This window comes from Orbicella franksi, chromosome 12, assembly GCF_964199315.1.
Source record: "Orbicella franksi chromosome 12, jaOrbFran1.1, whole genome shotgun sequence".
Classification (NCBI taxonomy): domain Eukaryota; kingdom Metazoa; phylum Cnidaria; class Anthozoa; order Scleractinia; family Merulinidae; genus Orbicella; species Orbicella franksi.
Window position 1 is genome coordinate 18,188,910 of NC_138156.1, and position 14,188 is coordinate 18,203,097.

At 39.3% G+C, this 14,188-nt stretch overlaps 2 protein-coding genes across 3 annotated transcripts; both read left to right on the forward strand.

Moving 5' to 3' along the window:
• The first annotated feature begins 80 nt into the window (after nt 1-80).
• LOC145464039 (S-acyl fatty acid synthase thioesterase, medium chain-like) lies at nt 81-7,492 on the forward strand. 2 transcript variants are annotated; one of them, XM_081447856.1, is made up of 6 exons: nt 81-233; nt 1,268-1,412; nt 2,208-2,307; nt 2,936-3,099; nt 6,123-6,202; nt 6,845-7,492. In XM_081447856.1, the coding sequence occupies exons 1-6, from the start codon at nt 101-103 to the stop codon at nt 6,970-6,972; spliced, it is 750 nt and encodes a 249-aa protein (XP_081303982.1). In that variant the 5' UTR covers nt 81-100; the 3' UTR covers nt 6,973-7,492. The 2 variants fall into 2 exon arrangements, with proteins under 2 accessions (XP_081303982.1, XP_081303983.1); XM_081447857.1 differs by having other exon boundaries at nt 1,271-1,412; nt 6,845-7,487.
• A 93-nt stretch (nt 7,493-7,585) lies between these two features.
• Nucleotides 7,586-14,188, forward strand: LOC145464042 (uncharacterized). Its single transcript, XM_081447860.1, has 2 exons — nt 7,586-8,026; nt 8,178-14,188. Exons 1-2 carry the CDS (start codon nt 7,879-7,881, stop codon nt 8,606-8,608), a joined length of 579 nt encoding a protein of 192 aa, XP_081303986.1. The 5' UTR covers nt 7,586-7,878; the 3' UTR covers nt 8,609-14,188.

The window sequence follows — 14,188 nt, forward strand, 5'->3', positions numbered from 1 at the left end:
CACAGTACGAAAGTGTTTTCCATGACTCCGTGTACCACGTGATCGAACAATCTATGAATTAATATTTTCATTTATAACTGATTAATAATTCTAGGCAGGCATGAGCTCAAAATGGCTGCGATGTGTTTATCAAAAGAGCAGTGCCGAGATTAGACTGATCTGTTTTCCTTGGGCTGGAGGTGGAGCGGCATTCTATGCAAACTGGGGAAAGAAGTTTGCTGGCGAGATTGAAGGTTTGATGCTCTTTTATTGTTGGAGATTCCAGAACCGTTTGTTTCAGCAGAGATAAGCGAATGTCAGATATGTTTTGGATGTTTTGACGGCTTGTCTTTGATCTAATAATCATGCGTCAATGTCGGTATTTAGAAAGCAATTGAAAATCCATTAGTTTGCCGTCTGATCGACTCAGTTAAAGATGTTGAATGGAGATTAGTATAGAACAGGAAGTTGATCTGAAATTTCCATGGGAGGCAAGGAGGAGAGCAGAATTTTAAAACGAGTATATAAATATTCAGAGCGGAGGAAGTCGATCCTGGTGTTTTCTTAAGGCGATTAGACCTGAAAACAAGATCTCTTTCATAATCTTTAATACACTGATGCTTTAAATAATAGCTATATACTCAAAGAAGCCAGAGTCCAATACCCCACCCCCAGGCACCTAGTAAAATGTCAAATTCCTTCCCTAAGGGTAACCTATTTCTGTCAGAGACACACCTTAATAATTGGTGAGGGGTTTTACATAACTTACAAATAGTGTTTCAAATAGTTTTCTTTCGCTCACATCATGATGAACAGAAAAGCAGAGAATTCCCTTGCGCATGGTGACTTCCAGGATGGCAGAAACTCATTTCCAGGTCTTCTCTGTATTTTAAGATGGTGGCGATGTACAATTCCCGACCCTCTGGAACAACACCTAAGTGTCAAAATCCCTACCCAAGGGGAGGCTTGCCAAGTCAATTTCCCGTGGTTAGTCCACCCCTCATGTGTCTTTTAGGAGTCAAATAAACTTGAGCCATGCCCAGGTTGATCTCCTGTTTGGGTCAAATTCAGTTTTATCCAGCATCCCATGCCCTTTCACATGGGATATATTATCTCTCCATGGTACAGTCCTGTTTCTATCTATTATCAATATTTTTAACGTATATTATTTTGTTGTTTTACTGAGGAATCAGTTGTTTATGATGTTACCAGAACATTTAAATTATCTGTGAACTCCTAAAGTGGCAGGAATAGTGTTTCTTATTTTAACCGTACTGAATATTGTCAGCAGTGCATGGAGTGTGCTTGCCGGGCAGAGAGAGCAGATTTGTGGAGCCATTTATTGTTGATGATTGGAAATCTCTTCTGAAAGACTTCTGTAAGGATGTTCACGGGATTTTAAAGGAAAAACCATTTGCATTCTGGGGTCACAGGTTTGTGTTATAATTATTCTCTCTATCAAGCTTCAAACCCTTTCAATATGACCACCATCAGACCACAAAACTGTGGTTGTTTAAAGGAGTGGTCATATTAGGAAAAAAAAAAAAATACCGGTAAATAAATTAAAATGAAAATAAGAAAATGGCTGACCAACCATTTGCTGCGGGTCAGGAAAAGTGGTCACAATAAGGTGGTCATAAGGCAAGGTGCCGAAGTGACTACACCCCATGTTGAGTATATATGTCCCCTCTACGGAGTCCTCTTTCTTAGATTGAACTGGTGCACGATATTGTTGTTGCATCTCAACAAGATGTAAGCACAGAAATTTGATTAAAAATAAAAACATAATACACTCACTGGCCACTGGCCACTCCCCCCTCCCCACTTCCATGGCAACCAAGTTAATTTCACTACAGGGGCAATGACTTCTTGGAAGGAAGTGCTTATTGGAACTGGGGTGCGTATTAAAAAACAGAACTCAGTGGGGAGTACTTATTGGAAAGGCGGAGCTTCTTGTAAGGGGGGTGTTAAATCATATATAATTTACAGCTATCGACTAACGATGCAGGCGAAACAGGTGGCTGCTTTTACAGGTTGAGTGCTGCTACTGTCTGGAATTTTAAATCAGGCCTGATGCCACTTGGGATATCTCGTGTATTCTCTCAAACTTTGAAGCCATGATAAAGAAAAAGCAACAAAAATATTCGTCTACCAATATTATCAATCCAAAAAATAGTATTTACCGATCCATGGGTCACTGACAAATCATGTTGTGACGATTATTCCAGTCTAGGAGCTGGAATTTGTTTTGAGGCAGCAAGATACCTGAAACTGCACTACAACATGCAACCAGTCCACATGTTAATATCATCGGCAACAGCACCCCAGGTCAGTAGAAGTTCATTATGATTAGACAACCATTGGAGAAGAAAGATTGCATGAGATACCAAGAGAACCTTTGTGTAGGATGCTGGAGCTATAGTTTGGGCTTGTCACACAGTCTATATACCCCCGCCCATGAACATTCTTAAGGCAGAACTGCCTGACAAGCCAAAAATTTCTGTGTGGGAGCACTAAAGCTACGTCGCAGATGTAGAGCATCAGGAAACTTTTTCAAGCTTGGTGTTTGTAATCCTTGTCTATCTGTCCCTGCCATTTGTATTTCTATTTGCTTTATTCGTTTTCCAAATTGAAAGAATAATATTAAAATTTGTAACAAAACATCAGTGTGAAGACTGTTCATTGTGCCAGTGATGACAGACAGTCACTGGTAAAATCTAAATTATGTCGTTTTTTATGTATTTCATTTTTTTTTCTTTTATGTGCTTTGCTCTGGACAACAGAATGGTGTTTGTTTCAATTTAATTCCAACCCAAGATTCCAAAAGGCTCTCACTGCAGTATTTTGTGCTTCTAAATCTTCCCCCTCCTTACCCCATCCAGCCAAAAGCTGCTCAATGCCAGATATTATTTCCTTGTTAAGGTGTGCGATTTCCAATTCCCTCTTTTACTCACAGATACCAAGAACAGTACTTGATGTTTCAGTTCTCAGTGATGATGAATTGATTCACAAAATTCGCAGTTGGGGCGGAACACCAAAAGCACTGACAGAAAACAAAGACATGATGAAGATCGCAGTGCGTGTATTAAGAGCTGATCTCACACTCCTACACAACTACAGGTATGGTAACAGACCGCTCCCACTAGATCTCTCCTCTGTTCATATGATGACGGGCATGATAATTTTTACAGAAAAATGATCGAAACGATTATTAGAGGTTTACACTTCCTACATTACTTGCAAAAAAAAATTCGGACGAGTTAAATTTCGGACAAAGAAAGTGTCCGAAATGAAACCGTCAGAAATTTTTAACCATCCGAGCTTTTAAATAGCCCCAAAGCCATTAGTTTCCTTTATGGAGAGAACTCTAGTTGAGAAACTCCTTGAGATGCGTGAGGGCTTTATAGAGTATTTCGTATTTTCCCGTCGTTGTCTCTGTAAAACCTTGAAGGTGCAGTAAAACTATAATTTTTACATAATATTATGTTTTTTCAGTATAAAACGTATTTTGTAGGCGTAAATTTACGGAAGCTATGTTTCAGCAAAGTGTCCGAAATTTTTGTCTGAAATTTGTCCGAAGTGAGATAAAAAGTGTCCGAAATTTTATCGCCCGAAAAGAAACGTCCGAAATTTTTTTGCAAGTAATGTATTGGTTTAAATCGTATGTACTAGTTCCTTTATTATTTTAAACAACCCACGTCTTTACTACGGGCATTACTTGACCGTCCTAAACCTTCTTAAAGAGATAGGAAGTTTCCTCCCTCCCCCTCCCCTTGCACGCTACCAACCACCAAAACTGGAGAATCCAGTTGCTTCAGAAGCATGAAGCGACCTAGCGCATTTCTCCTCTTGAGAATGGGATACTAGTTCTTCCCAGTATCCCCCAGCATTTTCTTCGGTCGGCTTTACTTATCTACTGATACGCCTGGGCTGGAGACGAATTACCCGACTCTGAATTTATGTTAGGTGACGGTTCATTCCTCTGAGACGACTTATCCGCCTCAGACGGATAAATCGTCTAGGTATAAATCCAGTGATTAGACGAATCATTTTGCGGCCAAATTCGTCTTCTGTTGATTTGTTTGTCAGTACGTTGTACCCGTCACAAGCAGACTAATTACCCCTCTCACTTGGCCAATTCCTCTGAACAGAAATTCGTCCCAATTATGAATTAAATTCGGCCAGTTAAATGTCTTGTTCAAGAACTGTAACGATTGAGGGGCCGATCGCTCATTTGAAGAGCTTTATAGAAGAACTTACTGCTAGCCATGCATTCTAAACATGTTTTATTTAAACTGACAAAGATATTGAGAACTTTCACACGGAAACGAATGCACGGCTTGAATTAGGTACTATATTGGCCTGCAGGCGCAAGGTGCAGATATAGCCTTTTCGAGCGTGAGGTTTGGGAGCAAGCTTGGATATTTCCCACAAGTCGAGATGCAAAAGCCAAGATGAAGAGAGAAAAAATTCCACGATGTTAAAAATCAAAAAAAAAAAAAAAAAAAAAAACGCGAAAGATCTTGGGAAATTTTGTATCGATCAGTGGGTAGTAGAAATCGATGGCACATCCGTTTTGTCTCTTCTCTTGTGCTGGTCTGTACCACTCATAATTCCAAGGACAGATAATGACCCGATACGCGATACTCATAAGTGTTTACTTGTAACAATTCCCTAAGCGAACAAATAAATTCTTTGTCTCACGTTTACAACGAGATAAAAGCTATATATAACAATGTATGCTCTTGACTGATAAGCAATGACCGCAAAATGTGGACAAATGACTTCGTATAATGGAGTTCAATGTCAGTGGAAAATGAATTAATAGATATCGGACCGATGAGGCAATACGTTGCGCTAATGATGCCCTGTTTACCGCCTCATTATCAGATACTGGAATAAATACATCATGGAACGACTATGATAACTGCCATATCACTGTGTGCGTTTCATGACAGAGATGATAAGTGGAACATCTTCTGACGGCTAATTACTTGACCTTGCACTGATGTCATAAGTATTTGGCGATTATCAAATTCTTTGAGTTGGTACATCTCAGTGTCAAAACTATCTCATGTAAGCTGGAAATGTAAAGATAATGTTTAAATTCAAAGCAGATGCAAACCTCGATATCTCATCGTTGACCATCGTTGTGGTTCACAGCGCACGTGGAGTTATTTATCCGGGGGGACTCCCATATTAAAAGGACGGGGGGGGTGCTCGTCGTACCTTTATGGGGGTTGAAAGGCGGTTTTGGTATCTCTTAGGGAGTTCAGCCTAAAACGTTCCACAGCGGGAGCTTTGCGGTACCTTTTAGGAAATTAAACCGAAAGACATGACAGAAGATAATGTTTTGGTTTAGAATTGGTACCTCTTAGGGGTGAAAAAAATTTCAAGCCACGCCCACAAAATAGGATGTTGGTACCTCCTGGTTTTTTTTTTTTTTTTTTTTTTTTTTTTTTTTTTTCAAAATTTCCGATGAGCACCCCCATCCTTTTTATATGGGACCCCCCCCCGGGGGTATTTATTTGGCGTTGTTCTTGTTGAGGTCGCCGTCGTGATTTTTGCCCCTTCTACACTACCCCGGAGAAATTTGAAAACGGCGTTTTCTCTCTGACTGGAAAACGCTCTAAATGTTTTCCGCCCAAACTACGCTGGAGAAATTTGAAAGCCCAACAATTGTCGATGATTTTGGATTTAAGTTTGAGGAAGACTCGGGCAGCGAAATCACATAATTATCGTGACGTCACAGTTTTCGAAAAGCTCCGTTTTCAAAATGTTTTCCATCCACACTACTGAAAACGCAAAGCCGGCGTTTTCAAATCCCTCCGGTTTGAAGAGCATTTTTCGAAAATTTCCATTTTCGTGATGGATTAGTGTGGACGCTAGCTAGGCCTAACCGTAGAAATAAAACTGCGTTTTCCAATTTAACCGGCGTAGTGTGGACCCGACCTTTGTTTACTGTTTTCAAGCAGTACGTAAATAAGATAGATATTTTTCCCTCCAACAAGAGTTGTTTGCGGAAATAAAAATCGTGAACCTCTTTAGTACTGAAGTCTTGCCGCTGATGCGTGCTTACGCCATAACACTTTTCACAGACTCATTCGCCGCTCTCCTTTTAACAGCTTTAAAAATATTTCTAGGTTTGAAGCTGATGACAACGCAATCCTGGACTGTTCGTTAACTTGTTTTGATGGATCAGAAGATCTACACAACCAAGACGGTAAGTTGGTGATCATAATGCTCGTAGATGATGCCGTTGGTTACCCATCTTCTGTTAGCTGGTTTCAGTTACTGGGAAAGAGTCGTGCGGGTTTGTGGAGAAGAGACCAAATGATTGCCCTTTAAGTCTTCAGACATCTAATCTGTACAAGTAGTAGGAACGAGGTTCGGTTACAGAGCCTTTTTCACGCCAATTAATTTAACCGCCTCCCACCGCCCAGGAATTTTCCGCTTAGCCAAGCACTGATTTATATTCTAACTCTTGCTGAATCTTCGCTACAACGGTCAGCTCCGTACAACGGCCATCGTAGAAAAGCTCGAACCATGAACGAATCAGCGCTTCGAAACAACCTTCAGAAATTTATTTTTGCCCGAGGTCAAATTTTTACTGAATTCTCCTCACATTTCACCACATATCTCTTTTAGTGTAAGTTCTGAGAAATCGTTGTTCTGTCGAAGACTTATCAAGTCGAGCTGGGAGAGCCTAAAATTTTTGCGACGTTCAAAATCCAAAGGGTGGGTGGAAAAGGAGCGGCGCCTGGACTCTCTAGAACCACGGATTTTGATAAACATGGCTACGTGTCTCTATTATATATGCTAAGGAGAAATTGAGTGTTACTTAGGCACTTTCTTGCCCACGCAGGCTGGACAGAACTCATCCAGGGACCTTTTAAAAGACACGTCCTGCCAGGAGGACATTTTTACTTCATGGAAAGAGACAACGAACGTTCCGTCATAAAGCTTGTTTCTGCGGCTTTGGGAGTCCAATGATCTCCGCATCTATAATAAATTTGAATTTTGTAGATTTGGGTTTTCGTACCTGCATGCTTAACTGCAGTCCCGAGCTCGAATTACTGATCAATTCTCTTTAATGTGTGCAAGTCATTTATGAATGTTAGATGGGAGAATTTGGTGAAAGGTCAGACAATGTCTCTAGCTTATATGACAAGAGCTGATCGCACTTTTAGTGTCTTCACACCACGCGGTGACGTAGTGATAAGTTTAAGGGAACAGTTATATAAAAAGAGAAATCAGTTGGAAAATGAATTAGAATTTAATAGAATTTAATGAAGCGAAGGTCTTTTTGGGTTTATCTGAAAACCTCAAGTTTCCCTCTTACTTGAGGCTTTTTGCCGGCGAAGAAAGATATTGGTAATTTTGGAGAGGTACGTCAAGAAAAACAACTGTTAATAATAAATGATTATACGGTCTGATTTTGATAAGTTGCCTTCTTCAAAGCTCATGTTGAAGGGTATTAAAAGATGTAACCACAAACATGATTTTTGTTTGCGAAATTCACGCAATTGATACCATGACCGGTGCAAGTTTAAAATTTTCCGTGGAAACCGTTACTGATATGTTCAGTTAAGAAGTTTTCCTGATCAAGTTATTCGCAAGGAAACATATTCCTGTGCATTTTAATGCAACCATAAAATTGTTCCACTCTGTTCCGTTCGAAACTATCTTAATTCATGAAAATCGCTTAGAGTAAGGTCAAAAGATAATTATTTTATCTCGTCCCGTCCCTCGGGTTTTCTAATACGTGAACGCGCGCGCGTGGTGACCATTGTGACCTATTAAGAAAACAAGATTTTACATTACAAAGGCTTTTGTGTTTATACATTGCCATGGACGCCTTGAGTAGAGACGAATGGCTGACATATCAAGCGTACAAAAATGCCAACACAGACTAAGAAATCGGTGTCTGTGACGCCAACAGAGAGACCTGCTAAAGCAAAGAAGAAGAAGAAAAAAGAGTCGGGAAGAAACAGTCGACATTCCGGCAGTAAAACGCCCGCTTCGGGCGCTGATAGCTCCAGTGAAGGTTTGTTAGATTAATTCTGTTTGTTTATTCTTACACTGAAAAGAAAGGCCATTAAGTTGAATGTTCTTATTTGAAAGAGATTCGCACTTGCCAAACGCTAAACTTACAACCTTTTGAAACATCTTGAGTTGACTTTAGTCTGTTGACGTAGGAACCCGTCGAAAGTCAAGATCGAAGTCACGAGCAGACACCGAGAAAAAGGTTGCAAGCGATTTCAACTCGAAATCTTGCTCTTCAAGCACACAAAATCCTTCTTCAAGTAGCTGGCGAACAAGCAGTTCGGACGGCCGAAGCACAAGCAGCAGTGGAGAAAACTTCGGCGCAACAAGTTGTACAAATTCAGCTTCTTCGAACGAAACGCGTTCACGAGAAAACGCGGTCAACACAAGCACATTGGCCGTTGCATCGTCGTCGACTTTAACTCGAATAAACGAGACTTTAAGATGGGACTTTACAAAGTGTGATGATCCAGCTGAGGAAGAGGAACGGTTAAAAATCTATAAATTACACAGAAGGAAAAGATACATGGATTTTTTGCACAAAAGGACGGGTGGAGAACCTCAAAGTAGCTTCTATGCGTAGATAACTTTTTGTGGCCTAGCAACTCAGCGAAAACTATTTATAGTGTATTTGATTTTGTGACTGAAATGCGGAAGCTTCTCTTAAAGAGAGTGCAAAGCCAGATAATAGACCTAACTGTATAGCAGATAGCTTGATAATTTATTTACATTTGTCGTCTACTTCTTGACATTTTCGGTCAAAGATCTTTCCATAACATATGAACAAAAATTTGAGAAAACAATTAAGGACGCGTTAATTAATCTTTTACTCAGTACTACGTACGTGACAAGGTCACACACGAAAGATAACTTTTAGGTTATTTACACAGTGTAAAAACCCCTTCTCTGTTTTCATTGAGAAGGACTATTAAGGAATCTTTGACAGCTAGATTTTCACGTTACATAAATAACGTATTTCGCTCGCGAAAAACGTGAGATCGATTTTTTGGATTTTAACGGCATTCAAACGAGAAGGATTAACGCGGATTCAGAATAGCTTTATTAGCATACACCAAACATAACATCCATTTGTTTAAACTGTACTATTATTCCCCGTTGGTTTGTACGACAAACTACTGTACATAGCTCAGGCTGTTTTATTGCAGACCTCAAAATGTGTAAATATGTGAATATGTTTTCATCGTGAGAGATGTAGAGTGAATTGAGTTTTAAGAGCAGAGGGATAATATATTGAAGACTAAAGAGTGTCACAAAAGACAAAAGTAGTATTGTACTTGAATGTTTACTCTGTAAAGCGAATACAACGAACGATTCAATAGTTTTCCATTGTGTGGACGACCTGCTATTAGGTTGTTGGACCTTCCCAGCTTTCTTTTTGCACGCACCACAATTGGCTTTTGAACAGTAAGAAAATAAAAGGCGGAAGGAAATTCTTTAAAGCTCTAGTTTTCAGGAAAGAGTAACACTAAAAGCATGGGCGATGGACGAAGGATAGGAGCTGTATTTTCAAGTGAACATTTATTGTCAGTTTACAATGTCTATTCACAAGGGTTGACAAGTGTTTGGTTCTACCAGCACTCCAGCTGGATTAGAGAACAAGTTATTATGTTCCTTTCTTCTTATATAGATCTTTATTCACTGTCGAAAGTGATGGACAGTGTACTTGCATTGATTTTGGGCTAGTTTACCGCGTTACCTAACTCTTATTTTAATACCGGGCCCGAGTATTTTCTCTGCGGGTTTCCACAAGTTTCTTAGTTTTTCTGCTCTCTCCTACTCAGTAGGGCTCAAAGGAATTTATGTTTAATGCAAAATAGACAAAACATGTTCCAATCCTCTGGGGAGGAGAGTTCTTACCACTGATCATGATGAACTGTTAGCAAACTCGCAATCTGATTGATCGGAGAGGAACCACTACATACATGTACGTACTGATCGAGAGAAACTAGTGTCCGGCAGGATTAGTATTAGGCAGAACAGTGAAAGCACAAACTTTGTAAAGTTTTATTCTAACAATTCCTTCACTTTCTTGGCTTGCGATAACGGTTTCGTGGTTTTCAAATGTCTAATTAAGTAGTGGTCAGTGGGCTTAGCTACACTTAGCTAGCTCACAGGCATGTCACTTAAACTGAAAGAAACTGATACATCAACTAAAACATACCGTAATAGGCTTAAAAATCCCAACTGACGGGAGCTAGGCAGACCAGTTACAAGCTACGAGCATGACCGAGGGGTCGAACTAGCGTCAACCGAGAAACAACTCCAGTTAAGTGGTCAGAGCAGGGATTGGACCCGCGACTTCCGGATGTCAAGTCCTGCGCGCAAACTACTCGGTCAAGCTGCCTCCTCAGTCGGCCCGCAGCTGCCTCTATCCTGTACGCTTTCGCTTCCACCTTTCTTTTAATAATAATAATAATCAACTTTATTTATTGAGGGTAAGACAGAACAGTAATCACTGAAAAACCAGTGGCCCTCAAACAAAAATCAAACAAAAAGTATTCATAACTGCGCGTTTTCACTTACATTCGACACAATTTAGGCACGTGACCTCGATTTCCTTATTCATTTTAAATCAATTCAGTTTGTGGTGTGTTGTTTTTGCAAAACCTCGTGTGATTGACACGTTGTTTAATCCCTTACTGACAGCCTAAATCAACCGATTGGCAAATAAAAACCGAGAAAAATAAGATTTGTTTGTGATTCTTGGAAAGTTTATCATAAAGCGATCGATAATTCGTCCTATTCGGATGACGTCACGTCGTGTGAAGGCAACACACAGCGCTTTCATTAAAGACCAAAATAAATAAAACATCGAAAATTTGCGAATTCGACGTTTGCAACTGCTACCCGCCTGGAATTGATATTTACGTTTCAATTTCTCCTTTTAAAGCAAAGTTGCATTTTTGGCTTCAGTGTGGTTTCATTGGCGAAAAATTTGGACGAGCCGGGGAGAAAAAATGCACAGAAACAGGTTGGAAAAAAGTGGATTTTATCAGCCTCGGTCAAACAGATCAAATGCTCAAGCCAGCCACGTAAAAAATGATGAAGTAAAGCTAGTTCCCGAACTATATTCGGACGGAATTTGCTTGTACACATTAGGGCCGACACAAGTTTATTCCTACCACTACACTATCAGAACTACGTCGACGAAAAGTTACGTCAGCGAGATATTTTTCTACCCTAAAGTGGTGAAGAAAAAACACATCTCTGTTGTGGTTCACTACCCTGCCAGGAACAATGCAAGACCATATACGCTGTACAAAGATGTTGTATGTTTTGTGCCACGTTGCCTCGAACATTATCAGTCGAGAAAAATTATCAAGGAGCCAAAACTGGAAGCGATTTTCAAAACTGGGGTTCACCAACAGCCGAAGAAACAAATACGCGAATATTCTTCGTCCGTGCATTTAGTCCCTAAATCGATTGACACCGTCCGATAGACAATTTGAATTTGTGTTTTTTTTATGCTCGTCGATCATCGAGGGATTGTGAATAATGCGTTTTATAAATAGAAACGTGCTTGTTGTTTTTCAACCTCTTGCCAGTTACGTGCATTAAAGATTTATCTTTTCTCGCCGCAACATTCATTTTTTTGATGAAAGAAAATCGCCATTGAAAACCAACAATTATTTTAGTGTAGTCTGAAATGGTAGCTAGCGACGCTGATCGCAATAAATCTAAAACTATTGCCAGAATATTTACATATCATACTATTTACTCTAGAAGGCAGTGAAGTAAAATTTTATTGTTGAGGTATCAATCGACATTGGCGATATGACAAGATCTTGAGTGACCCATCATTCTGTTTACAGCCTGCATTATTTTCAATATTCAAATATGGTCTGTTAATTTTGAAATGAAACGATGAAATTCCGTTTATTTATCAGTTATATGAGACGTTTCCATAGACGAAAAAACTCAACGTATGAAAAAAAAAGGAAAATTGGCAGACGTGAACACAAATATAGCTGGCCTTGTTAACTGATAATTTGCATTCATATATATTATTTATTCGCAGAAATACGCACATGCAATGAAATTTAAAATTTAATGCCATCTGTCATGAAATGAAAACACAGCTTTTCGAACCGAAGAAGTTTTTTCTTAAAATAGTTTCCATTGATTTTCTTTCTGAGTTTATTACTGTTCAAAAGGCTGCAATGAAGTAAGAAATGTTTTTCCAGGGAAACATAATTATTCAAAATTGAGAAACATTAAGCGGAAAAGGTTTATAATAAACACTTGTCCTTATTTGGAACAATGAGCCAAATTTTACGGCCTTGAGTTTTTTTTAGTCCCAGTTATTACAGGTGTTCGTATGCATGAATGGAAGTGCAATTAAGAATTTCAACTAGGAATGACATTTGAAAATTCTCTCAAAATTACACGAGCGTTTACGCTAGTGCAGTTTTAAAGAATTTTCAAATACATCACGAATAGTGTTCATCCTTCATGAATCTCTCGAACATTCATACGATTTGGCTTAAAAAATTACGAACGCGCGCGCGTCAATATTCACTGAGGTGCAAATTAAAAATTAACGATAAATTGGCCAATCACAGTGACGTAATTTTCTGAGTGATATAATAATCAACCTAGAAGTTCTCCTTAACACCTAACTTGCCACGAACTAAGTATTTTTTCGGAGTTCAAAAAAACTGATTGTCGTTTTACATAAATAGGCAGATTACAATCACAGAAGCATATCTTCACCCCAAAAAACGTTTTCTTTGTTGTATTGTGTTAGTTTTACATTATCGTTTTGCTAGTTGTGGAAAAACACTGCTAACCCGTTGTTGCCAGAAGTAACAATGCGACCAAGATCAGGTCTTTCCGTCTTTTACTTTTAACAATTAATTATTAAACGTTTTTTGAGTATCACATCCCTCCGAAATAGCGAGTCTTTACTCTAGCAACTCTTTGGTCATTACTTACTCTGGAATTCTGACTACACTAACACGCGACATTCAATGTGAATAGTTTATTGAGGATGCGTCAGTCAGTCATCTGATATAGATGTATTCAGTCTTAACACATAATCTGTATCCTTGCAAATTACAACTAATATTATACATTGAACTCACTATCTCTTTTCTGATTGGTCAAAAGCGTACAGTGAAATTTCGAAATCAGCGCCTGTGACGTCATCTCTGCAGATCATAAAATAACCATGTTAAGAACACTCAAGGTCACGGGTACTCATGTCAAGTTCGCGCGCTTTGTGTTGCTTGCCGTCAGTCAAAAAGCTAAAACGTGACTTCCAATTTTTTCGTTCAATGTATAATAAAACAATTGTTAGATTCGGTTTTTGTGATATCCAGAGTAATCAAGGTCTCGGTAAGGGTTATCAGCCTCAGCCTTCGGCTTCGGCTGATAACCCCTACCTCGACCTTGATTGTTCTGGATATCACAAGAACCTTATCCAATAAGCTATCGTGTCGTCAGAAAGATAATTTCTGACTAATTCGTCCCTCAATCATCAGAAATTACATTTTACTCTGGAACGTTAAAAGTAAGACTTCATCGGTAGGAAGGGAAGGGATAAGTGTTTGTCCCCCGCCCCCTCACCCCCACCCCTGGGCCGGCATGATCAACTATCTCAACCCTTTAACTAGGCCGGAGGAATTTTTCCTTCATCTCTACATTTCGCGTGGTATTAAGCGATCAACCTTTGTCATGCCATGTGTTGTCCATGTGTCTCGGGAGGCTCTGACTTTCGTATCCTAAGTAAAAATACTTATAAGCGGATTTTTAAAATGTTGTCCCGAAACATGTGACGCTTGGAACAATTTTCTTCCGGAAGCAACGTTTCCTCGTTTATAATCTCTCCATATAACGTTAATTCTAGAAGGCAAAAACAATTAACAATTCTGAGTACAGTCGAACCTCCGGTTGCGACCACCTCTCCTCAGCAACCAGTTTTCCAAAATACCAAAAGTTTCCAAGTCAAATCACTATATTTGCAGTCTCTTGTAAGCGACCACCTCTCGTAAGCGACCGCGACCACTTTTAGAGCTAAAAGTTTGAAAATTCCTTTAGTTTTTAACCTCTCGTAAGCGACCACTTGACAGATAATAGAATGAAAATTGGATACTGTAATAGGGTTTTGTAACATTATCGCGAGGACAAGAGATGGAAATTT